This window comes from Meles meles, chromosome 17 (genome assembly GCF_922984935.1).
Source record: "Meles meles chromosome 17, mMelMel3.1 paternal haplotype, whole genome shotgun sequence".
NCBI lineage: Eukaryota > Metazoa > Chordata > Mammalia > Carnivora > Mustelidae > Meles > Meles meles.
In genome coordinates this window covers 13,565,882-13,590,348 of record NC_060082.1, presented here as the reverse complement: position 1 = coordinate 13,590,348, position 24,467 = coordinate 13,565,882, and the positions used below count along the sequence as shown (strand labels likewise).

At 38.3% G+C, this 24,467-nt stretch overlaps 1 protein-coding gene across 1 annotated transcript in view; it reads left to right on the top strand.

The window, feature by feature from the left end:
- Window positions 1-23,850, top strand: part of RRP15 (ribosomal RNA processing 15 homolog) — a 40,162-nt gene extending 16,312 nt beyond the window's left edge. The window contains exons 4-5 of the mRNA XM_045983458.1: window positions 923-1,124; window positions 23,339-23,850. Coding sequence (XP_045839414.1) covers window positions 923-1,124; window positions 23,339-23,452 — 316 coding nt within the window. The 3' untranslated portion in view covers window positions 23,453-23,850. The remainder of the gene's footprint in view (window positions 1-922; window positions 1,125-23,338) is intronic.
- Window positions 23,851-24,467: the final 617 nt, after the last annotated feature.

Genomic DNA, 24,467 nt, shown 5'->3' with positions numbered 1-24,467 from the left:
TTTTTTCATATTAAGTCTTACAAATTCAGTCATGTTTTAAACCTGGAGCATATTGCAGTTTGGACGAGCCAGCCACATTGCATGGCTCACCAGCTCCATGTGGCTCATGGCTGCTGTAAAGGACACTACAGGTCTTAGTCTTCAGATCCTTCTTGGAATGAACTTAACTATAGAACAAATATTTAAATAAGTATTTCATTTTAAAATAGAACTTTAAAATTAGTTTTGTATCAGGGTAAAATTAGGTTTGTATCAGGGTACCTAGGTGGCTCAGTCAGTTAGGCGTCTGCCTCTGGCTTCGGTCGTGATCCCAGGGTCCTGGAATGGAGTCCCGCATTGGGCTCCCTGCTCGGTGGGGAGTCTGCTTCTCCCTCTGTCTGCTGTGTGCGTGCTCACCCTCTCTCAAATAAATAAATTTTTTAAAAATTAGTTTTTTATCATAAGAGTTGCAGATGATATAACTGAATTCTTTTTAAGCTACTTGAGTATTATTTTTTCCATTTATAGAAGAAATTGAAATCTGGAAAACCTTTCATAGTGTCAGGGGGTGAGACAGCTAACTGTAGAGGCTGTTCTCTATCCTTTATATCGTGATGTAATTATTATGTAATAATATATTTTGAGGAATAGATATTTGCATTAAAAGTAATTTTTAGTTACTAATTGCACAAAAGTTGGTTGAGAAAGATGAAAGCTGAAAAAAAAATCATATCAGTCCATATATTTATTCTCTATGCAGAAATTTGTATTCTTTCATTGAAATGTATGTTCATTTTTTAGATTCAGCTCTTTTCATTTGAGTGCCTGTTAAATGTTTGCCTCTTTCCTAAGCAGTAAAAACACATTGTTCTTATCCTCACAGTTTGTATTCTAGTGTAACTATTACTTAACTATGTTATTCTGATCATTTTATGTTCTGTAGGGGTGTGGTACAGTTATTTAACGCTGTTCAGAAGCACCAAAAGAACGTTGATGAAAAGGTTAAAGAAGCTGGAAGTTCTATTAGAAAACGGGCTAAGTTGATATCGACTGTTTCCAAGAAAGATTTCATCAGTGTTCTGAGAGGGGTGGATGCAAGTACAAGTGAGAAAAGTTCGACTGGAAAGAACTTGAAAGCCAAACAGGTAAAGCGTTTATATAGGACTCAGTGCATCAGACTTTTAGTTCTTAAAGTTTTGGGGTGAAAAAGCAAACTATAAATTTAAGAGTTCGTATTCTTACGTTTCATGATACCGTATTCAGTGTGGAGGTTGCCGTGTAGAGCTGACAGACACACTGCCGCTCGTAGAACTCGGACCAGTGGGTTCGCGTCGGTCCGTGAGAGATACCAGGTCTCTCCTACCTGAAATCCTGCTTTTTGTGCATTTTGGAGAATAGAAACCTGACTGAGGGATACAGCTTCACGTTGCAACTTCGCCCACAGAGGTAGTTGTGATGGCGTTTAACTTCTAAAATAGGAAGTTTCAGAGCTTTGGGGAACACAGTGGAAGGTCGTCTTTGCACTGAGGCTGCTTGGTGATGTTTGACTAGTTGGAGGACGAGGAGTATAAATACTGTTCACCATCTTTGGCTTGATAACTTTGCTTCTCCAGTCCTGTTGACCTGTGGACTCCAGTGGGTACCAAGTGAAAGGTTCTGAAATCTGCTTTACTCGCAAAAGGGCTGTTCTGTTTAGTTTTGTTTTTTAATTAAAGTACTGGTGTGTTTGATGGCTTAATTTCTATTACCAACAAAAAGTGCTTCAATCGGGAGTCCCCATTATAAGCGTTTTGTCTTTGCTTTGCCAGTCGAAACTCTGGGAAGAAGAGCATATAGGAATTTCATGCTAACCTAGAACTGAGGTACTTTTCAAGTTCTTTAAGTTGCCAGTTTTGCCTAAATTTGACAAAAGTTTTCTAAGCTATTTAACTTTGTCTCTCTTGCATATTAAAGGACCCAAATTGGTTTTATTTATTTATTTAATTTTTTTTTTTTCAAAGATTTTATTTGAGAAAGAGAGAGACAGAGATGGCAACAGAGATAGCTAGAGGGAACACCAGCAAGGAGGAGAGGGAGAAACAGGCTGAGCAGGGAGCCCGATGTGGGGCTTGATCCCTGAGATCATTGCCTGAGCCAAAGGCAGATGCTTAACTGACTGAGCCACCCAGGGATCCCTCCAAATTGTTTTTTCAATATTTACATAACACTGATGCTCACTGATGCTGCTGTTTTAACGTCTCAGAATTAATTATAAACACATGAATACTGTGTTTGGGGATGCTTACTTTTTAGTCAAAAAAAAATCTAACCTGCTGTATTCTCACAAGGGACATTTTACTCTAAAAGAGAACAATCCAGCAGCATTGCTTGAGAGAGTTAATAGGAAGATGGAGAAAGACAGACTTACTATTTTTCTTTTTTCTGTTCATTTCAGAATGACTTTTAATAGAGGCATTTGTTTTTGCTTTGGTATTATTTTTTTCATGAGTTATGAAAATACATGAAGGATTCTTTCCAATACCATTGTTGCCTTTTTTTCTTACCATTTACACTTTTCCTTTGACTTCTTTTTTTTTTCCTACTTCACTGTCAAATCGAAGTGGGTTTGCTCTAAAAGTAATTTGTTTCTAGAGCTTCTTATCCCATACTAACAATAACTTGGCATATTTCTTTTAAAAAAATGTTGCTTTAACTTTGGTTTCATATTTATGGAAAAACCACCAGACTTACTTTTTTTTTTTATTGGACTTGGTTTTGCACCTGAATAATATTAAAGTACTAGAGTATTTGTGATGGGGTCAGTTACTAATATCAAAAATGCTTGCCTAGTTGTACCTGGTGCTATCATTCTATCTTTTAAAATCTTACAGTTCAGATAGATGACTTCAAGTAAATAAGATTTAAAAATTTTAAATGAGTATGTCTAGACTGCACATTATCATTAGCTACATTAAGTACAGTAAGAGGTAAATTCAGTGGGTGCCCTCTTTGGGGGGGCAGATTTGGATGTCACGGTCATACTCATTTAGGACATAGATCAGTAAACCTGTGTAGGTTATTCGGAATAGGTGGACTTTAAAGCAGTTGAAGAGAAGGAGGGAAGGGAAAGGTGAGAGTAGTGTGCCAAAACGTGATTCAGAAATGAGACGTAGATTAATGAAATGGATAAAGAGGGATATTAATTAAGTAGAAAGTAAAATTTGCTTTTTTCCTCATATTTTACCTTTTCCTATCACCATTGCTGTTGCACCTTTTCCATGCCCCTTCCCTTCTCAGACAATCGGGGGGAAGAGCTTTGGGGAAATTCCTGTTGTCCCTTTCCTGGGGTTAAAGGGTCAGAACACAGCCTTTGTATCTTGTATTCCTAATACTATGAAATCTTTACTATTAGAGCTCATCCACATTTAAACCGCGGATTCCTATCTATCAGGATAGCCGTCTGGAAATACCTTCCTTATGTCTTCATCTCCTTTACCCTCTTAGACCTGTAATTATTTGTAGTTGTGACATTAATGTCTTCTGTTCAAAAACAAAAAAGAGCCAGTACTTTTATATTAAGAAAGCTGGATAGGATTGTAATATGAACTAGAGGTTGCATCCATTATGTGAACATACATTAATAGTGCTTTGGGTTGTGTCTGGTTTTTGGTTTTGTTTTTGTTTTTTTATTCCTGGGAACACTCAGAACTTGGGAATTTATTTTTAAGAGCCCCTTTTTAAGAATTTCCATACTCCTGTGGATACAAGAAGTTTTAAGGCATTTTGATAGATGTTTCTTAACTATGTTATGATCCTGGACAAGATACGTTTCTGAGAACCTTTTCCTTTCTTGGCGTTAAATGAATTTTATTTTCAAAGCAATAGGAGCACAGTTTCAAAAGGGAACCTGTGACTAAAAAAAATTGCCAGTGTTCTTCCCCATCCCTCTTGGCCCCTTGCTTTGCTCCCTTCCAAGGTAACCATTTTCAATTCTTAGATCTTGGTTGTGGTATTGACCTCTGTATCTTAAATAATATTTAGACTGTTTTTTTGGTCAATATTAGATACCTTTTATGGAGGACAAAGAATTGTCATTCTTTCCTTTGCTGCCTTACCTCCCATACTGTGTCCTTCTAATGTAGCATATTAATGCTTTTAGCTAGATCAGTATTCAATGTGAACATCATTTACTCCTGAACAAAATAGGTATGATAATACTTTATTCTTCAACTTAACTTTCTTATGATTTTTATTTTCCTAGAGGTAACAGTTGCCTCTTTTCTTTTTTTTTTTAAAACCCTTCTCAGTCCTATTTTCTCCATGTTCATCTTGTTGTAATCTAGACTGGTTGTTCTTTACCCTGGTGTGCCCTTGGAGTTTGCTTTATCACTGCCCAGGGAATTCCCTTTGCTTCTTTCCTTTGCAGTAAACTCTGTTTCTAGGACTGTCTTATTTTCTCTTGGCTTTCACTCTCATTTTGATAAGGTCACATTTACCGGTAGCTTTCTGGAAAAGGGGATAGGATATCTTCTTTTTTTTTTTTTTTTAAAGATTCCATCTATTTATTTGACAGAGAGAGAGATCACAAGTAGGCAGAGAGGCAGGCCGAGAGAGAGAGGGGGAAGCAGACTCCCTGCCGAGCAGAGAGCCCGATGCGGGGCTCGATCCCAGGACCCTGAGATCATGACTTGAGCCGAAGGCAGAGACCTAACCCACTGAGCCACCCAGGCGCCCGGATATCTTCATTTTTAATTGATGTGTTGGCTGAATTATGTGTAGTAGATGGAACAGTATGGCCCCTAAAATGATAAGTCTGTGTTCTAATTCCTAGAACCTGTAAAATGTGCATTGTTTAGAGGAGGGGTCTTTGCGGATAAAATTAACTTAAGGATCTTGAGGTGAAGAGAGTATCCCGGATTATCTGGGTGGGTTCTAAGTCCGGTGTTAAGTATCCTTACAGGAGATGCACAGGAGATTTGACAGACAGAAGTGGAAGAGGCAAAGTAACCCCAGAGGCAGAGGTTGGCCCCAAGTCAAACAGCATCAGTACATAGGCTTCTTCTGTGCCATCTCTTTATATTAATCGGTGTTCTTGCGTTTAAGCCTTTTCTGGTTTAATGTCTTCAGAGACTAATCTACATGTCCATGGTAGGGTCGGTCACCTGCCTCCATAAGTCAGAACGGGAAATGAAAAGTCTGCTTCTTACACAGACTGTCAGCCAGTCTTGTATTTTTATCACACCCCTCACGTCTGCCTCCCCCCTTGCCTCCAGTTCCTGAGCATGGATCCAGTTTCTCACTTAAACATTAGCTTTCCTTCTCTCTAACTGGTTATCACAGCTCTAACCAGTTTTCATTTATTTCCTTGTTTGTTTATAACTTTTTATACTTTTAATTTTAGTGGGCTTTCCATAAGAATTAGAGATAAATGTGTGTCTGTTACTTAATTGGAAGACTTACTTTTTATTTTAAAAGCAAAAAGGTTAATCTTACTGTAACTTCCTATTGCTTTAATGGAATTATTGGGAGCCTTAAATTAATTATAAAGTATTTTACAAACAATAAATCTATAAATATTTGAAAGTGGACATTTTTAATGTTTTGAAGTGAATTATTTAAAAATTACTTGTTTGTAAACGTTTTTCTAAAATTTTAGCCTTATGAAGAGGAAAATGTCCACTGACAGGAGATATACGCCCCTCCTGTGTTTGTCTGTGTTTGCATCTTCTTGGAAACCAGCTTTGTGATCATCTCTATCCTTTAAGGATCTTTAGATACTTAGATTCATGTTTTGACATATCTGTGGTTAACATTGTTTCTTAGAAAATGAAGAAAAGAGAGTGTATGATCTTTTAAAAATTTGTCTAGTGTGTTGATTTATTTTTAATCTGACAAGCAGAATTACTAAATCATGCCTTTACACATTGCGTAGCCATGATTTCCTAAGTCTGTTTTAAGGGTCATATATATTGTGCCCTACATATCTACATTTGATTTATTTCATTTTACATTTCTCTATTTACTGTTTTGGGGAGCTACAATTTCAGCCATTCAAAGTGCTTCCTCCGTTTAAAAACCATAATCTTAAAAAGGCTTTTGGTGCCTGGATTGGAGCAAAGTTTTTATATGTTCCAAAGACTGCCTTTCACATCATTAGCTGTTTATCAGAGTATTTTTAATCTGATTCTGCTGGCTTGGATAATCTTGTTGCCCTTAGTACTTACGTATTTTGTCTTAATTTTATTGTATGCAATCATGGTCTATGGTGTAAAGTAGTTGGGAAAGCCTGCGTTAGAGGCCAAAAAGGTATAATCGCTTTTTAAACATCATTTTTAAGGCAAGAGATTTTGAAAGATGTAAGTATTTTAAAAGATGTCAGTCTGAGGGGCTGGGTGGCTCAGTGGGTTAAAGCCTCTGCCTTCGGCTCAGGTCATGGTCCCAGGGTCCTGGGATTGAGCCCCGCATCGGGCTCTCTGCTCAGCAGGTAGCCTGCTTCGTCCTCTCTCTCTCTCTCTGCCTGCCTCTCCGCCTACTTGTGATCTCTGTCTGTCAAATAAATAAATTAAAAAATTAAAAAAAAAAAGATGTCAGTCTGATACATTAAATTACATTTGAATCATTAATTACTATACTTTATTTCTTGGAGCTGAACCCACATAATGCAAAGTAAAGCAAAAGCAAAAAAAAAAGTACCTGATGGGCTCATTTCAGAAGAGATAATAGCTAATGTCTGTAAATCAAAAAGCCCTCACTAGAACTTAGGGGAAGTAGTATTCTAAGTGTTTTTGTCTATCAAAAAATGAGCTGTTTCTTCTGTTTCATAAGTAAGGGTTAACTTTTTTTTTTTTTTTCTTAATAGCAGTTGCACATCTCTTTCATTATGGGAAATCAGGTCATTTGTACAATGATGTACATCACTTTAATAAATGTACACACTACACATCCATCATTCACAAATTTAACATTTTTTCTCTTAAATTCCTTATATTGCAAAACTTATGTGCGGAAGTAAGTCACTTATTTGTGAGTTCACTGCCCAATATCTCCTCAGTAATGCCCGTTTTCTCGCGTCACTGACCTGCCATGTCACAATAAATCTTGTCAAATCAATATTAGAGACTTAGTTAACTTTTTAAAAAAAATTTTTAATGTATAGTTTTGTGAAATAGGGCCATAACAAAGAACAGTTACTTACTTCCACTAAGAAGTAAGAAAGCCTAAGAAAAGAGTGATTCTTAACCAGAAAAGTAGAAATTTAGGGTAAAGTACTAAATGTTAAGTTCAGTGGAGCTTTGGTTCTTGGGAATGACTCAGTCCACTAAACATTTCATGTGGAAACTAAAAGAGAAACCATTGAAAATTGTTTGAGCAAATGTTTCAGGTAGTACAGATGGTATGTTGCTTATGAAAGGAGAAGGTAGTGAAGCTGGAAAAATGATGGGAGGATGTTCATAGAAAACATGACTCTCAAGAGGAATGTGCTTGAGGAGAGTATGAGACACTCAGCTTTAGTTTTAAAAAGTCATGAAGCAAACATAGTAAAGGTACTAGTTCCTTCGCTGGACTAATCCAGTCTTTGGGTAAAGGTGCTTTGAGTATCTAAAGAAGCATTTTCATTTTATAATGTGAATTCTAATGATAACAGGAAAGGAAGCACCAGTGGGTGGCATTTCTGTTGAAATATTTACCTTTAAGCTAAAGAATTTCATGAAGAAAGTCATAAATTAGAACAAGTGTTCGGTGCTGTTGAAATTAGCCTATTTGAAACAGAATCTTTGAAAACATTTAAAAGAAATGAAATAAATGTCAGAGAATGGAGTCATAGTGAGTAGACATTGTCACTAATGGTAATCCGAAGAAAAGCAACGGGCAATCATTGTGCTATTACAGGGGAACAGAGCCTACCCGCTCTCAACTTTTCACATCCTTTGTAATTGCCTTTCCTGGTCCTTCTTTCGTAGAGGTTGGGATATCAGGTGTTTGCTGACTGGTGGGAGGCTGGGAAAAGGGAACCTGAGGAGAAGTAGGTTGGGATCACATTTTTAAGTCTTCAGTCTTCTGGGTAAGGCATTTGGACGTTATTTCTTGGGCATTTGAGAGCCAGTTGTAATTTTTCATCAGGTAAGGGACCTGATCAGATTTGGTTATTTTTAAGGAAAAGAATGCTGAAGGATGGAAAGACTATGTCAGAAGACCAGCTAGTGGGAGGCTGTTGTCATAAGCAAGATGGGAAAACCTGATCTAAGATGTGGTGGGTGGGATTGATGGAAAAGAACCAGGTCAGAGAGGTAGTTTTAAGGTATAGATTGATTTGATTTGGAGCTAACATTATTCAGAGGGTTCAGGGAGCGGGGAACTGTGATGACTGTGAGGTTTACAGCTTAGGAGATTCAGAAATGGTGGCAGCTTTCACAAAATTGAACCTTTAAAAGATGGAACATGTTTGGGGATGAAGGCTTATTCTATTTTATATCCCAGTGTAGTTTACGTACAGTATGATACCAGCTTCGGGTGTACAATGTAGTGATTCAGCAGGTCTCTGCATCTCCCAGTGCTCATCACAAGTGCGCTGCTGAACCCACACCTCTCTCCCCCAAAGAGAGGAAGACTTTTCTGAGATGAAGTTGTAATCAGAAATGAGAATGACAGTAAGGAGTGGGTAAAAAACAGCAGGTGTGAGGCGAGGCACTTGGTCAGTGGAGGAGACGGGACACAGAGGGGAGGGCGACCAGGGGGGAAGAGTGTATGTGAGCCCTTGCTGCAGAGACTCAGGAGTCCGTATGTCTCTGTAGGGCCCTAAAACAATTTACCTGTTTACCTCGTCAGGGAAGATGCATTGTGTATTTTAGAGAGTTTTTCACATAATTAAATGTTTCTAGGTTTAAAAAATTAATTGTCAGTTATTTGGAGAGAATTCTGTAATCCAGAACCTGTAAATTCCACTCCACTCCTAAACCAAATAAATGGAAGGCCCGTACCAGCTACACACCAGCGGGTAAGAAGGCACATTGCCAGATTCCGTGATGTTGACCCTGAGTGGTTTTTAAAAAGATTAAATTGTATTTAGGACACTGTGTTTAAGGAAGCAACAACAATTCATATTTTGTGTAAGAAAGGGTCTCATAAAAAATTTCACTTTCATCCCTCAGGAATAGCTCTTTCCTTACCCCGTTCAGAACACGTACCAATCTAGTGATATGTTTTGCCCGTATGTTGAGTAATCAGGATTTTAATAATGTAAAGCCGTTATTTTTTTTCCTTACTTTCCAAAGTTGTGGTTGTTCGTTTGCTCTTTTATTGAAAGTTGACTAAATCCAGTCAAACTTCTTGGAATTTAAGTGTCTATTTCCTTAAAGGTGGGACTGAAGGAAATATGATGCATATGATGCATTTTAAATCTGAATCTCAAAAGAGTATATATTGGCTGTTGTTAGGAAGGCTTTTACTGTATGTTATTCAAACTCTTGAATTACAGACTTGCGTGGTTTTCATTTATTTGAGATTGCCATGTATCACATTCACCTTTGGTTTTAATGAAGCCATGATAATAATTTTGTAGTAAGGGAAAATGCTAGCTAGTTTCTGTTAGAAAGTAATTTTTTTAGTGATTGCTGGACAACAAATTTCAGTGAAAAATTCCCAGGGAAAAAAGTTGCTGGAGCAGGGGGGGAAAATGTGTGTATGTATGTGTGTGTATACACACACACACACACACACACAAATTTTTTTTTCCTGATTTTTGTGATAATGAGCACTTGAAATGTCAAACATAGAGGTAAGTTAGGGGCTTTATTTCTCATACACAGTAATGGCCATCACAGTTCCTCCGTAGCTGCGTATTTAGTGGTGGGAATACTTTTGAAATACCTGGCTTCTTTGGTATGTTAGTAACTAAACCTAGCTTTGCACTGCTCTATCCTGTGAAAACTGTGCGTTCTGTAGGGTTCAGAGACCTACTGAATTCCTGCTCCCGAAGAATGGAGGGACTCTGCTCGCAGCTCCCTAGGTGGTCCCTGGCAGTTTTCAGGATTTAGTTTTTAACTGGCGTTGGGGAAATGGAAGGCAGGCAAGGGGGTAGAGAACGATACTGTCCTTAAATTGCCCTTGCATTGCACGGCAACAGTGTTTTACTCTCACATAAAAGCAGCTCTGGCTGGAATGTGTGGAATTCTAACTTTGTAAATAATTCAGCTTAATGTTTGTTTACTGAAAATGCCTAAATAGATTGGAGTTTAGACAAAAGAGAGACTCCAAAGTTTGAAATGAGAATGAGCATGATTGTACACACTGCTGTTGATGGGAACAGCTTAAAGCTCCTTTCTCAACTCCTTTTAAAATAGGCTGTTTAGCTTTAATGTCGCTGGTTTTGGATTTGGACAGCAGTTGTAATCAAAGCAAACTTATGTTTGGAACGTGGTGCATGCAGCATTTTGACATGGGGGAAATACGGGTATGGGGAAGCGTAAGAACTAATCACGGGGCTTCTGTAGAAATCTTTAGTTACTGTTGAAATGAAATTTACTGATGGTGCCATATGTCTCCTGGCCCTATTTGAAGATTTTTCTTTTTTTTAAAATAATTGTCCTGTGCAAGGTCAGTCTTATGCTACATGCTTACACTTAGATGGTGCATTTGCACAAATCAAGAGAATATTTTATTGTTTCTGGCTGAAAATCACAAATATGAGTTGGCTGGTGTTTTTTGCTTGAGCTGTAGGCAGATGAGAATGTTAATGGGGGATGTGTGAGATTCTACAGTAGCAGAGGCCACGGCCTGGAACCAGATGACCTGGGTCGAAACGCTTGTTCTGCCATGTCCTGCGTATGAGTTACGTACCCACACAATGCCTCAAGTTCCTTAAGTGTTTCAGATAATCATTCTGGTAGCAATAACCCCCTCATAGAGATAACTCTAAGACTCAAGAGAGTTAGTATAGGTAGAGTCCTTAGAACAGCGCTTGGCACAATGCTATGTAAATATTCGCAGGGACTTTTCATTTTGTGTTCCATATATTTAGTTCTTATTTTTTTATTTTTTTTTAAAGATTTTATTTATTTATTTGACAGACAGAGATCACAAGTAGGCAGAGAGGCAGGCAGAGAGAGAGGAGGAAGCAGGCTCCTCGCTGAACAGAGAGCCCAATGCGGGACTCGATCCCAGGACCCTGAGATTATGACCTGAGCTGAAGGCAGAGGCTTTAACCCACTGAGCCACCCAGGCACCCCTAGTTCTTGTTTTTCTTAACAGATAGTCAAAGATGAAAGTTGGAAACCAATTTGAAAAGAACCTATTACTCTTTATGAATTACTGGATAATCCAAAAAATATCCAATAATTTAATAAAAATTATGTTTAGATTTGGAAATTTTTCATTTTAGGTGCCTCTAGTCTATTGATGCAAATTGTTACATAATAACACACCTAGGTTTGGGGGACCTGGTTCTCTTCCCCATTTTAAGCTATACTTACACTCTGTTACTTTAAAGATTTTACTTATGAAGGCGAGTTTGGTTTCTAAATGGTTGCTTTCATACTACAGTATTTGAATGTCTCATCTTTGTGACTAGTGTGTAGAAACATCATTAGAAGATTCCAGATGTCCCTAGTTGGAGATTCTGTGCATATATGTGATGATTCAGGGCATTAGGAAGTGGGAATGGTGGTAGAAGGGCTAGGAAGGGCCTTGGTACTGTTTGCTTTGTTCCAGGTACTTTGAGAGGTGTTTTTATATAGTTACATTTTAAGAAGTACTAGAATTCTCATTTTTTTAAAAAGATTTTATTTATTTATTTGCTAGAGAGAGGAGACACAGTGAGAGAGGGAACACAAGCAGGGGGAGTGGGAGAGGGAGAAGCAGGCTCCCCACTGAGCAAGGAGCCTGGTGTGGGACTTGATCCCAGGACCCTGGGATCATGACCTGAGCCGAAGGCAGATGCTTAACAACTGAGCCACCCAGGCGGCCCTAGAATTCTCATTTTAGAGGTGAGAAACCCCAAATCAGAAATATTAGTGACTTGCTCCAGGTCACATTGATAGTAGTTGGTGGAATCTGGATTAAAACCCAGTCCACATTGCTCCAAAATCAGCCATTTGTGCCTGCTCCTTAAAAAGATCTGAGGTCCTTCATAAGAAGCAGAACTGAAAACTGGGTCTCCCTTTTCTCACCTAGATGAGCTAGAAGTGGGGCTGGCTAATGAGCTGCAGTGTCGCCCCCCCGAGGCTCGAAAGAGAATGATGAGAGAGAGGGCTTGCAGTCTGAGTCTGCCTGGGTCTCACAGCCCCTTCATTGGAGGTGTAGCAGCGCTTGGAGACTGAGAGATTTTAAAATCTCATTTCTCAAAACTGTTAAGAAAGATAGTAGTAAAGCATTTCAGAATCATGAAACAAACTCATTGAACTCATTTAAGGAATTCTTTATAAGTTCACTGTTAGAATGGATTTTCTATTCTTTTATCAAGGACTTAATTAAAATTTATTGGGTATCAGATGCATCCTGTATTTAATCATTGCTTGCCTAATAGAAATTTTAGGATCCTTGTTTTTCCCCGGTTGCTTAATGGGAATTTTCAAACAGGAAGAAAGTATGAAAGACCAGGGTTTCTGTCACCTAGGTCTGATAATTGTTGACACTTGTCCGTGTGTTTGTTTTATAGAGTTGTCTGCCTGTCTTCATCTCCATCTAGTTTTTGTTTGTTTGGGGGTGATTATTAGAAGGTGCTAATACCCATGCTGTCCTGGGGATTCTTTTTTTAAAACAGCTTTCTGAGATAAAATTCACATATCCTACAGTTCAGAAGATCATTTATAACTAAACCAGTTGTCTTGAAGAATGAGTCCAGTTCTGAATCTGTCTGATTGTTTCATCATGTCTATGAACGTGCTCCTCTGTGCCCTTTCACTGTAAGTGGAAGGTTACGTCTCAAGGTTAGGATTTAGGTTAAACTTTTTTGTGGCATAAACTGTTTCATAGGTGTAGTACTTAGACGCTGTGTCCGTAGTATACTCTCACCTCAGGAGACACGTTATCAGAAAGTCCCATATTAGTGATGAGGGTTTTTCATGTGGTGAAAGTGGTAATAAATGTTTCTTCATTAAAGGTGCATTTTCTCCTCTACAGTTAGAAAGTAATTTCTGGGGTGAATAATTTGAAAGGAGCAAATATACTTTTCCCCATCTATCTTTTGCCTGTTAGCATCAATTGATGATCCTTGTCCAAAACAGTAAAATATTATTGGAATTTGCAAACTGGTGCTTTTCTCATTCATTTTCTATTTATTTTTCTAGGGTTAAATTTAAGTTCCAAAATACGGGGTTAATGTAACTTCCCTTTTAATGACCGCTTTTCAGAGTAAGGAGTTGACTTAGCAGTCATCTCCAGTGCTGGCAAGTTAACCTTCCTCCCGCACCCCCACTTTTTTGGTTTTGTCTTTGTTTAATTTCGTGGATGTAGCAATGTCTAGTTGTTCGGTATTTTAGAATCATTATGCCTTTTATTTTTTTAAGATTTTACTTATTTATCAGAGAGAGAGAGAGAGAGAGAGAGAGAGTGCAGAGTGGCAGGCAGAGGCAGAGAGAGAAGCAGGCTCCTTGCTGAGCAAGGAGCCTGATGTGGAACTTGATCCCAGGATCCTGGGATCATGACCTGAGCTGAAGACAGCGGCTTAACCAACTGACCCACCCAGGCATCCCTTGTTATGCTTTTTTTAATGCTTAAGTTTGCAAATGTGAGGACAGGAACCAGTGCAAACTAGTTTCTTGTTCTCTTTTGACATGACCTCATTTTTCTTGAGTACTTTCTTGCTTTCTGGGACACAAGCTCTCAGACTTAACCTTGTACTTTCTATGGCCCAGAGCTGGATTCACCCTTTTCCCAGGGATCTCTAGCGATGACAGTCTATTTATTTTTAAATCTTTTTGTTGATTTTCATAGGTAGATTGATAGCATGCATATTTTTACTAGATAGAAGTTTTGTTTATGTAACATTTCATAGTTTCACAGAGAACTTTTACATATGTTTTCTCACTTAAGCTTTTTAACAAATTTATGATATAAAAATTAGTTTCTGTTTTCTAGATGAATTCACAGCTCTAGTAAGTTGTTTATAAGTCTGAATTCTCATCTATATACTATATAATGAGGTTGATAAAAGAAGAACGATATGCTTTAAGCGTCTGACTGGCTGAGTGTATTCTCAATGTTTCAGGTTCCTAATCGAGTCCAAAAATAATAGAGCACTTTTGTCAAAAGGCTTCTTGAGGTGTTACATTTGTCTTTTAGGAAGTTCAGTCAACTTTAACTTATTAAGAGTTCTTAAGAGATTATAAACAATGAGGAACATCTGGGTTGCTTAAATGTTTCCTCAAACTTAACTCTGTGTATTTAAATATATAGAGAGCAAGTTAGAACGGAAGCCGCCGGAGAGAACCACGTTGAGCAATCTCATGTATTGAGTACATGGTAAAATCCAGGGCAGCGTTGAAATTAAAATAAAAAAATAGTGCAGCAGATGGGAAAAAAAAAACTCCAAAGAGTTTTAGGAAGTATTAGGCCTGAATTCTCGGAAAGCTACATGGAATTAGGTTTTCTTAGAGAACTGTCTACGTTTAACATGTGCTTGGACTACATCTAAAGGTGACATAATTTCAGCATCTTGGTCTTTTTTCCTTGGATAGCCTACCGAGTACTTTTCTTGCTTGTTTGGATCTTACAGGTTACCCATTTAAGTTTGTAAACTGTACAAGAATCTGGAAACTATACAATAGTTAACAAAAACAAAGCCCAAATGGGCTTTTTGCCTGGAATGCTGTCCTAGTAAAACAGTTACAACGAACTAAAACAAGTGTGTGAAGAAATGAAGAAGGCACAGATTGATCAAAACAATTAGGAATTGCTTATTAAGAATTCTTTGGGAATCAGGCATCTGGATGGCTCGGTTGGTTAAGCGACTGCCTTCAGCTCAGATCATGATCCCAGGGTCCTGGGATTGAGCCCTGCATCGGGCTCCTTGCTCAGTGGGGAGCCTGCTTCTCCCTCTCCTTCTGCTGCTCTGCCTGCTTGTGCTCTCTTGCTCTGTCAAATAAATAAAATATTAGAACCCTTTTAATATTTTATTTTAATATTTTATTTATTTTATTCCCTGATTTGAGAATCAGAGGAAAGTTGAGTTTGTACTGATTACAGGATCTTCCATATAACCTTGAATCTGTACGTTCTCACTAGAACTCTTGTACATTCCAGTTTGAAAATTTCAACATTTTCTGATTAAATTTTCAATCCTTGGGGTGCCTGGATGGCTCATTTGGTTAAGCATCTAACTTCGGCTTGGGGATCGAGTCCTGTCGGGCTCCCTGCCAAGAGAGGAGCCTGCCTCTCCCTCTGCCCTTCCACCCCTGCTTGTGCTCGCTCTTGCTTACTCTCCAGTGAATAAATACAATCTTAAAAAAAGAAATGAGGGGCGCCTGGGTGGCTCAGTGGGTTAAAGCCTCTGCCTTTGGCTCGGGTCATGATCCCAGGGTCCTGGATCGAGCCCCGCATCGGGCTCTCTGCTCCATGGGGAGCCTGCTTCCTTCTCTCTCTCTCTGCCTGCCTCTCTGCCTAGTTGTGATTTCTCTCTGTCAAATAAATAAAATATTTAAAAAAAAAAAAAAGAAATTAAAAACTCTTACAGAGTTATAGAAAAGTGACGAGAGGCACCTTCTCCCCCCTCACCCCACCCGGTGTGTTCTCTGTCTCTGCTTTCTCTTTCAGATAAATAAATAAATAGATAAATAACCTTTATGGTTAGTGGGATGCTTTAATGTCTGGCATTATGAGAAAGCCATAGATGTTCCTATTCAAATTCTAAAAATATGGGGTTGTGTTTCATTTCTGTTGATTTCTACCAGAATAAATCTTTTTATAACGTGATTTCCCATATATCCTTCATTTCTCTGGCAAAACTTTCAGATAGGCTTTAATCAGCTGGAGGGGAGATTACTAACTACAACTATAAATAGCTTTATAGAAAAATTTGCAACAATAAAGGTATTAAGGTGAATTTAGCCCATGTGTTAAGAAGCTTTTTTAATTTAGGTGAAACTAAATTAAAATGGAAACTGAACATTCTCAGGGAAAGCAATGAAATCACAACTATTGCTCATTGCTAAATATAGATGTGATTATACTGTTTATTGTTTTAGGATTTGACTTTAATTTTCCCCTTCAGAATTGAAATGAGGTTAAACTCTTAATTATTTGGTATTAGCCTAATGAATAATTCCAAACCTCTGTTTTCAGTTTTCTTCTCAGTAGCTGCCAGTGTATGTTTGAACCTTGAAATGGAAGCTGATTAACATTTTTTTTTAAAGATTTTATTTATTTATTTGACACAGAGAGATCATAAGTAGGCAGAGAGGCAGACAGAGAGAGTGAGAGGGAAGCAGGCTCCCTGCTGAGCAGAGAGCCCGATGTGGGACTCGATCCCAGGACTCTGAGATCATGACCTGAGCTGAAAGCAGCAGCTTAAACCACTGAGCCACCCAGGCGCCCCGCTGATTAACATTTTTAAGGGCTGTCTTCATCTTCAAAATTGACACAGACTGCTTCTGTATGATCTTGATTAAATATTTGTATGAAAGCAGGCCTGTGAGGGTAGGCACTATTTTGTTTCCTTGTATCATGTGGTTTTCATTAAACTTTTGCATTTAATCAGTTTTACTTTTCGGTTGATGTAGGCCCAGAGAGTTACCATGCAGGTTGCTGGAGGTCACTGAGTTCCTACTGCTTTGCAGCGGCACTGACGGGCTGCACAACCTGCTCGGTTTTGATTGCGCTGAACATTCCTACCACTTCGGCCTGATGAGAGCACCTGTCTGGGCCTAACCTGGGTTGTGTGCTTACCTGTATCTTGCAATATATTTATACCAAGGTTAAGGGAAGTATCTCTCATTTTTTTGAAGACCTGGACCTCTGAGCTTTGATTTTCAGTGTTGTAATCAATAGTCAACTGTGATTCAGATCCAGAACTCTGGTTGGTTTTCATTCCTTTTATAAAAGTAATGCATCAGATTACCACTACCTCCATTTTACAAACAAAACAAAAAACCCTAATTCTCATGATGTCTTAACATGTAACGAAATCTATTTAGGAATCACCCTAGGCAAGTGTTTCCAATGAATGACACATTTGGAATTTCCCTCAGCTGCGTTCTCTTCTTATTAATCTCTGATCGACCTTTTCTTTGTGGATAGTCCAAGTATTCAGAAAATTTTTATACCTAATCATAAATCATCTTTATGAAAAGGTACAGTAAATTGATATTATGTGTATCTGTTGTGCAATATAATTTTCCCGAGTTCTGACTTTATTTATTTTTAAAGGTTTTGTTTATTTATTTGAGAGAGTGAGAGAGAGCAGGAGCAGAGGGACAGGATGAAGCAGATGAGCAGGGAGCCTGATTTGGGAGCCCAGGACCCTAGATTCATGACTTGAGCTGAAGGCAGATGCTTAACCAACTGAGCCATCCACGTGCCCCCCACAAGTTCTGACTTTTATAGAAATTATCTTAAACATACTCAGTCATTTTCAGTGTATATTAGTACTCATTGTTGTAAATTTACAGGTTATAACAGGTGATTTAGTAATAATAATGTTCTTACTAAGTTTTAGAGCAGTATAGTATGACGGAAAGAACTTAGACTTGAGAATCATGGATTTGCACTTGAATGTTGACTCAGCCATTTATTAACTGAACTTGAGTTCAAGTTTCTTCACTTCTTTGAGCCTTAGTTTCCTTCTGTAAGATGAGGAAGACAGCTGCTTTCCAGCTAGGAATTTTAAGAGAATTAGAAATAAGGCAGTATTGTGTAAACTGGCACATAACTTCATAGCATAATTCATGTTTCTAACTTTTTTTTCATTTCAGTAAGTTGGAAAGGGAAACAATCATAGTAAAACTGAAAGAGTGTCTTGGGGGAGATTTTTTGGGAAGATCTTAGAGACTTGCAAAACTTAGAATTTGTGGAAATAATTAAGGAATAGTTTGTTTTCTCATTACTTGGTCCTGTTTTTTCCCCATTTAAATTAATTTTTACTTATCCATGTGGTTTAAGAGGTCACATTTTGCCAAAAGGATTATTATAAATAGTTTTCTGCCCTATTCTGCCTACTCTCTGTGGCTCCTACCCCCCGACAACCACTTTTTACTCCTTTCACTCGTTACATTGGCTTTTATGCCTCTCTGCATTCTTAACTTGTTTCCTTCTATTTGTTTTTCCTTAAATTAATAATCGCCTTGATTTTCATATGTAACTTCCTTCGTGTATTTAGTTTTTCAAAATCAAATGACCTCAGGTAATGTATCTTGGAGCTGTCCTCTGCTAGACTGCCGCATTCCCCTCCTGGGCTGCTTCACAGTTGTCATCATGGGACGTACAGTTTTTGTGATCCTTGGACTTTCTTCTGGATTGGATTTCATATTTACTGGATCACGTTTCTTCTTTCTTGGTTTACTCCCACTGTTTGGTGAAGCACATCTTCAGTGTTTTTGTCAGGTTAAGGTATCGTGCCATGGTCTGGGATGTCTGTGTGCCCAATGCTCAGTTGCCTTTCTCACGTCTCCATTGGCTCTCATCCTGGAACTTCCCTTCTCTTTCCTCTGTTGGCCTGCCTACTTCTTCCAGCCTGTGTCTTTCTCTTCTTGGTTTACTATTCTGTTTTTGTGGAGGACGTTCTCAGTAGTTTCCTGAGATAGGCTTAATTAGAAGTAAACTTTTGGGTACCTTATAAGTCTGAAAGTACCTCTGTTCTTTCTGCACACTTGAATAACAGTATATCTGAGTATTGCATTTTAAGTTGGGAATTATTTCTCTTCAGCATTTGAAAGAATGTGTCTCGTGCTTTCTTGCTTATAGGGTTGTTTATAGGAAAATCTGTATCTGTTTTAATTCCTGATCATCTCTAAGTATGTGACTTGTTCTCTTTCGGAAAGCTTTCAGGATATTCTTTCAGTACCTATTATTCTGAAATTGTACATGATGTCCTTGACGTGGCTCGGTCTTTCTTTTGTGTTTTGGACATCCAGAAGGCTCTTTTTATTCTGGAAGTGTGTGTCCTTTACTTTTGGGAAATTTTCTTGAAGTATTTAATTGGGTTTCCTCCCCTCCATATTTGTATTCTCTCTGTGTAATTGTTATTTGTATGTTGAACCTCCTGGACTGGTCCTCCACTTATCCGACTTCTATTTTCCATCACTTGTTTCTTTTTACTCTATTTTCTGGCTGATTCCACAGCTTTAGCTTCTCACCCTTGTATTGATGTGTTATTTCTGCCATCATGTTTTTAATTTCAAGCTCCTTGTTATTCTCTTAATGTTTCTTTTTAAATAGCAACCACCTGTGTGGATGCACTATGATCTCCTGACTCTTTGAGTATATTAATGGTATTTTCCCCTAAACTTTCTTCTCTTTGAACAGTTCTGTTTTCCTACAAGCTGCTTTCTAAATGTTTGTGTTTGTTATCCTCTCTCTCCTTTCTGATAGTCCTTAGTCGTCCGTTCGTGATTTAGAACAAATAATCCCAAAGAGGCAATGAAGTTGTGAGCGTGCGGATGTTGTGCGTGTGACAGGAACCTTTGCATGGTATTGTCTCCGTGGGCTATTTATTAGCGACTGGCCAGATTTCATCTAGGGTGTTCCTGATTTCCTGCCTGAAGGGAAAGATCTGCCTCCCAGTATTCTTGGGAGCCAAGGTGAGAAGAGGTTTGAGACTCATTACCGGGGAGCAGGGGGTATAACTTAATCCTCCGTTTCTGGTACTGTGCCTGCGCCTTCATCGGTGCTTGGCCCGTTACCTCTCCCGAGGTTAAAGCTTCAGTCTTCCACCCAGCTAGTGTGGAATGGGGAAGGGGATCCAGAGATCTGATCGCTTCTCAACATAAGGTTCTCCCAGTTCTCTTTATTTTGATCTTTCCATTCCTGCCCTCAATTCCCAAAGTACCCAGCGAATGCTAGTTCCTGGGGCTTTGGTTGGTTGGTTGGTTGATTTCTTGAAGATTCAGCGGTGTAAACTGGTTCTGTCACATCTTGACAGTTGCAGTCTTAGGAGTGTGCTTTCTTGGCTTTGACCAGTCAGTCTTCTGGTCCATCTCGCTTCCACGCTGTTACTGTTGTTGTCTCTCTGGATCTTTTCCTTGTGAATTATGTCTTTGAAATAACAAGGCACTTTTCTGTTGTTTTAGTGAGTTTTGCAGTTGAGCAAGACTAGTTGTGTGTGTTCAAGCTGCCACCTTACGTGGACTTCCCCCCACCCCCGCCTTTTTTCTTGGCTGCGCATTACTTTAGCAAGTGTAGGCATAGAAAGTAAAGGGTCATCCTGTTGCCTTTAAAACAGAGTGTTTCAAAAAAAAAACAAACAAAAAAAAAAAAACAGAGTGTTTCTTGCACTGCCATCAGGACAAATATTATAAAAAATACCTGTTTTTTAAAATACATTAACCCGGGCGCCTGGGTGGCTCAGTGGTTTAAGCCGCTGCCTTCGGCTCAGGTCATGATCTCAGGGTCCTGGGATCGAGTCCCACGTCCGGCTCTCTGCTCTGAGGAGAGCCTGCTTCCCTCTCACTCTCTCTGCCTGCCTCTCTGCCTACTTGTGATCTCTCTCTGTCAAATAAATAAATAAAATCTTAAAAAAAAAAAAAAAAAAAAAGAATTAGATAAAATACATTAACCCATACTTGTTTGTACTAAGTTTTCTATTGTTTTGTTTTTGTCCATATTATTGCTTCACAGTTATAAAAATAGCACTGTAGTGTGAGAGCTTGGATGATGGCAACTTATAAAACATTTAGTGAGGTGTCCTAACATTGGCTTTCCAGAATCTAAAATCTTTTCTCTCTTAGCCATAACGTGTACTTCGTCTTGTAGTAGTGAATAAAAGTAAGATGTATTTGTTCTTTTGTAGACTGGTGGTTCTCAGACTGTAGCCAGTGTCAGAAGCACTGGATGGCTTATGAGAAGAGATGACCGGGCTCCAGCCCCTAGCCTTTCTGATTCAGGAGGTCTGGAACGGGGCCCGAGATTTTCATTTTCTAACAAGTGATACTGAAGCTAGTGCTGCCGGTCTGGGGACCACACTTGGAAAATTGCTGATACAGACAATCAGTTGCTGAAAAAAACAAACACAATACCACCAAAATCTCCCAGCAAAGCTTTCCTTCACTGTTACTCTTCGCATTGGACTGTTGAGAGATACTGTGATTGTTCTCTTTGCCTGAAATACATGTTTACATAATTGTCTTTCAAGACAAGCATGCTGGGCAGTTGCTTTCAACATTTTAATTAATGAGTTCTTTCCGTTGGTCCACTATGGTTCTTTTCTTTCTTTCTGAACTACCTGTTTAAGGCTTTGTCCCTGTTCTACCCTCCTTCCTTCCTTCCTTTTCTTTCGGGTGCTAACAGCTTTTATGATGCTGCCTAGTAGAGGAGTAACCCACAGTCCTGCCGAAGTGGGCTGTCAGGAGGAGCTCTCTCGTGGAAACAGTCTGCACTGAGCTCAGTCATGAGGGGTCTGCCTTCTCGTGGTTGGGGGCATGTTGACAGCGCGTTGGGTGTAACTGTCTGCACGTGGAAGCTTACCACAGAGATTGTGCCTGTTCATGTGAAAACACGAACATTGATGTCAGGGTTAAGTCTTTAGTAGTCAGTAACTTGCATACGGCTATACCAGGAGTCATAACGCTTTTTAGAATTTACTTGAAAATTTTGAATGATTAATGTGGCGGGAGAGGTGTTTTGATTGTGGTTGCATCTAAGTGGTTCTCTTCAAGGGAACAGCTTTTTCTCTTACTTAAGGTGAGGAGATTGGCAAAGAAAACTTGAGCTGAATAAAAAAAAAATAGCCTTTTATCCAGTTAGGTAACTAAATCTAACCAAAGCAAGAATAGTTTTAGGAAGGTAGGTTTGAGACTGTGGAAATGAGGGATGGGAAGGTGTGAGCATGCTCCGTGAGGAGAGTTACACATTCCTTTCTTACTTGCTCACTCCCGTATCAGTGTGGCCATGAGAAGCTTTGCAGTTGTTTTACCGTTGGTTTCTAAAAACACCGATATTTTTTCTTTCTTTGTGTTGGTTAAATTGAAGTACAGAGCATGCTGTTTGGCTTAAGTCAATTCTGAAATCTTTGCTCAATTTGTATACTCTCTAGTCTTTATATTTAGGTACAAGCTTTGCTTGATTTTTTGATCCCGGGAAGATGGGGGTAAATCCAATAGGATATTTTTCCTGTTTTGTAATAGTGTCCTTTTTTTCCTAAATGGAATGGCTGTTTTGGGGCTGTTTTTTAAAATAAAAGGTAGCTTCAGCAGAATTAGATAAGTAATCTCTTGTAACCTGGGAAATGTCTTTAATATCTTTTCTCTTGAAAATTGCTTTTTATATGGTTAAATATATGCTTTTTATATGGTTTATAGCTCTCGTAAAGATAACACTATTTTCTAGCCAAATATCATGGGTTCTTGCATACTTAGGGAGCTTTTACCAACGTTGTAGTTCATGAATGGTTTAAATAGAAAGGTGTAGACTGTTAGATCCCAGAAGACAGGGACTTTGTTTTGTTCACGAATGTGTTTCCAACCCAAAGAACAGTGCTTGAAGCACATTTGTGGAGTGAAGGAAAGAAATCCCAGAACTTGCATATATTGTATTACTTAATTAATACCACAAGGTGGTGCTGTTGTACCATGAAATTCAAGGTTGTACTTAGGCTGTCATAGTTTTATGTAAATCCTATAAATAAGCAAAATTGACTACCTATTATGTTTATTGCCTGCTTCAGTTATTTATCATTTTAGCATGTGATTAGTCTTTTGACTACATGATTAGGTCAGGCAGTGAGATCATAACCTAAATAAAGAACATTTGGTTCACATTTTTATCAAATGTTAAATGAGATAACATCTATAAAAACCTAACACAGTACCAAGTAAGTTAGTCTCCTTTTCTCTCTTTTATTTTGTATGATCAACCTTTGTTAAATTTCTATTTGTTTTAAAATAGTTTGCCAGAATTTTTCTAATAAATCATCCATAAACATAAATAATATTTAAGTCTGTTTCGATTGCCAGATTTTAAAAATTGATAGCAAACCTAGATTTTACTAAATTCTCTCCCCCTGTGAATAAAAGGTTTTTTGCTTCCTTGATATTTTATGGGATTAAAAATAGTTTATTAACGTATAGCTCTGTTACATACTTGTGCTTATATCACAGTGTATAAATTAACTATAATTTGTCTTGTTTTCATTCCTGTTCTGAAACTAAGTATTGATAAGTTAGTTTGTAGCTTGGGCTTTTTTATTTCCTTATGATTAAATTGCCTTTTGATATTTTGTTTCTGTAATTGTCCTCAGACTGAAGTGAAATCAGAAGAGGGCCCTGGATGGACAATCTTACGTGATGATTTCATGATGGGAGCATCCATGAAAGACTGGGACAAAGAGAGTGATGATGCGGATAACCAGTGAGCCAGGGTCTGGGAGCAACTCGGATACATAAGACTGTAGAGGAAACACAGCGTACAGTCATTGTATTTTTCCTAGCGAAATACTCTGTGCTCTCAGAGTTACGGGGCTGTGAAGCTATCATTTGTAAGAAAGCCAAAAGACTTTTACTGTTACCAACTTTGGTGTTTTCTCTTTTCGTGAAAACTTTGTTAAATTAAGTTTTTCAAACCTTGTATGATTTTAAGCATTGTTTCTCAAACATGTAAAAAGGAGTATTTCTGCTTAACTAGCGAGATGGACATTTTGCCCAGATCATTGTTAGTTTACGTATTGGTCATGGATATTGGTATTTTGTTCCAGTATAGCAGTTTCTAGAAATGCAGTGCTTTTCATAATTAAAATGAACTCCTTGAAGTTAATATTTTTCAGCTTTCCAACTTTACTGGTTCTGTGTGTTTGTGCTTTCATGAGGGGAATTTATGGTATTTGTTTTGGTGAGCTGTTAAGAAACCTCTGTAGTGTAATTTAAAATGATAGTATTTCTGATTCAGCACGATGATTTCATTTTTAGAACTTGTGCTATGTAAGATTTAAGAAACACACCAAATCTCTACTTTTCTATTATGTCCTTTTATATGCTAAAGCATACATAAGTGTTAGGTTATTCTTGTATGAGAGATTTACTGAGGTGGAAATTCTCATGTTTAACTTAAGCAGTGAGGCATAATTTCTTAGAAAGCATATTTGACGTGTTTTAGACTCTCCCCCTCCCCCAGCTTTTCCCTGATACTTGAATTAGCTTAAATTCTCCTGTTTGGTTGACTGACCAGGGAAACGGGAGGGTCAGGCTGCAGGTGGTCTCATCGGAATGCTCCATCTGTTTGGAGATTGGTTCCTTATCGCTCCCGTAAAGATGATTAAATTAGGTGGCTTAGTATCTAGATGTTAAACCAAAAGAAAGTAAGACTGTTGAGTATAACTCCAAAATTTCTTTGAGACTAAGTCTAAGATCTAAAGTTTATAAAGGAATTGTTTA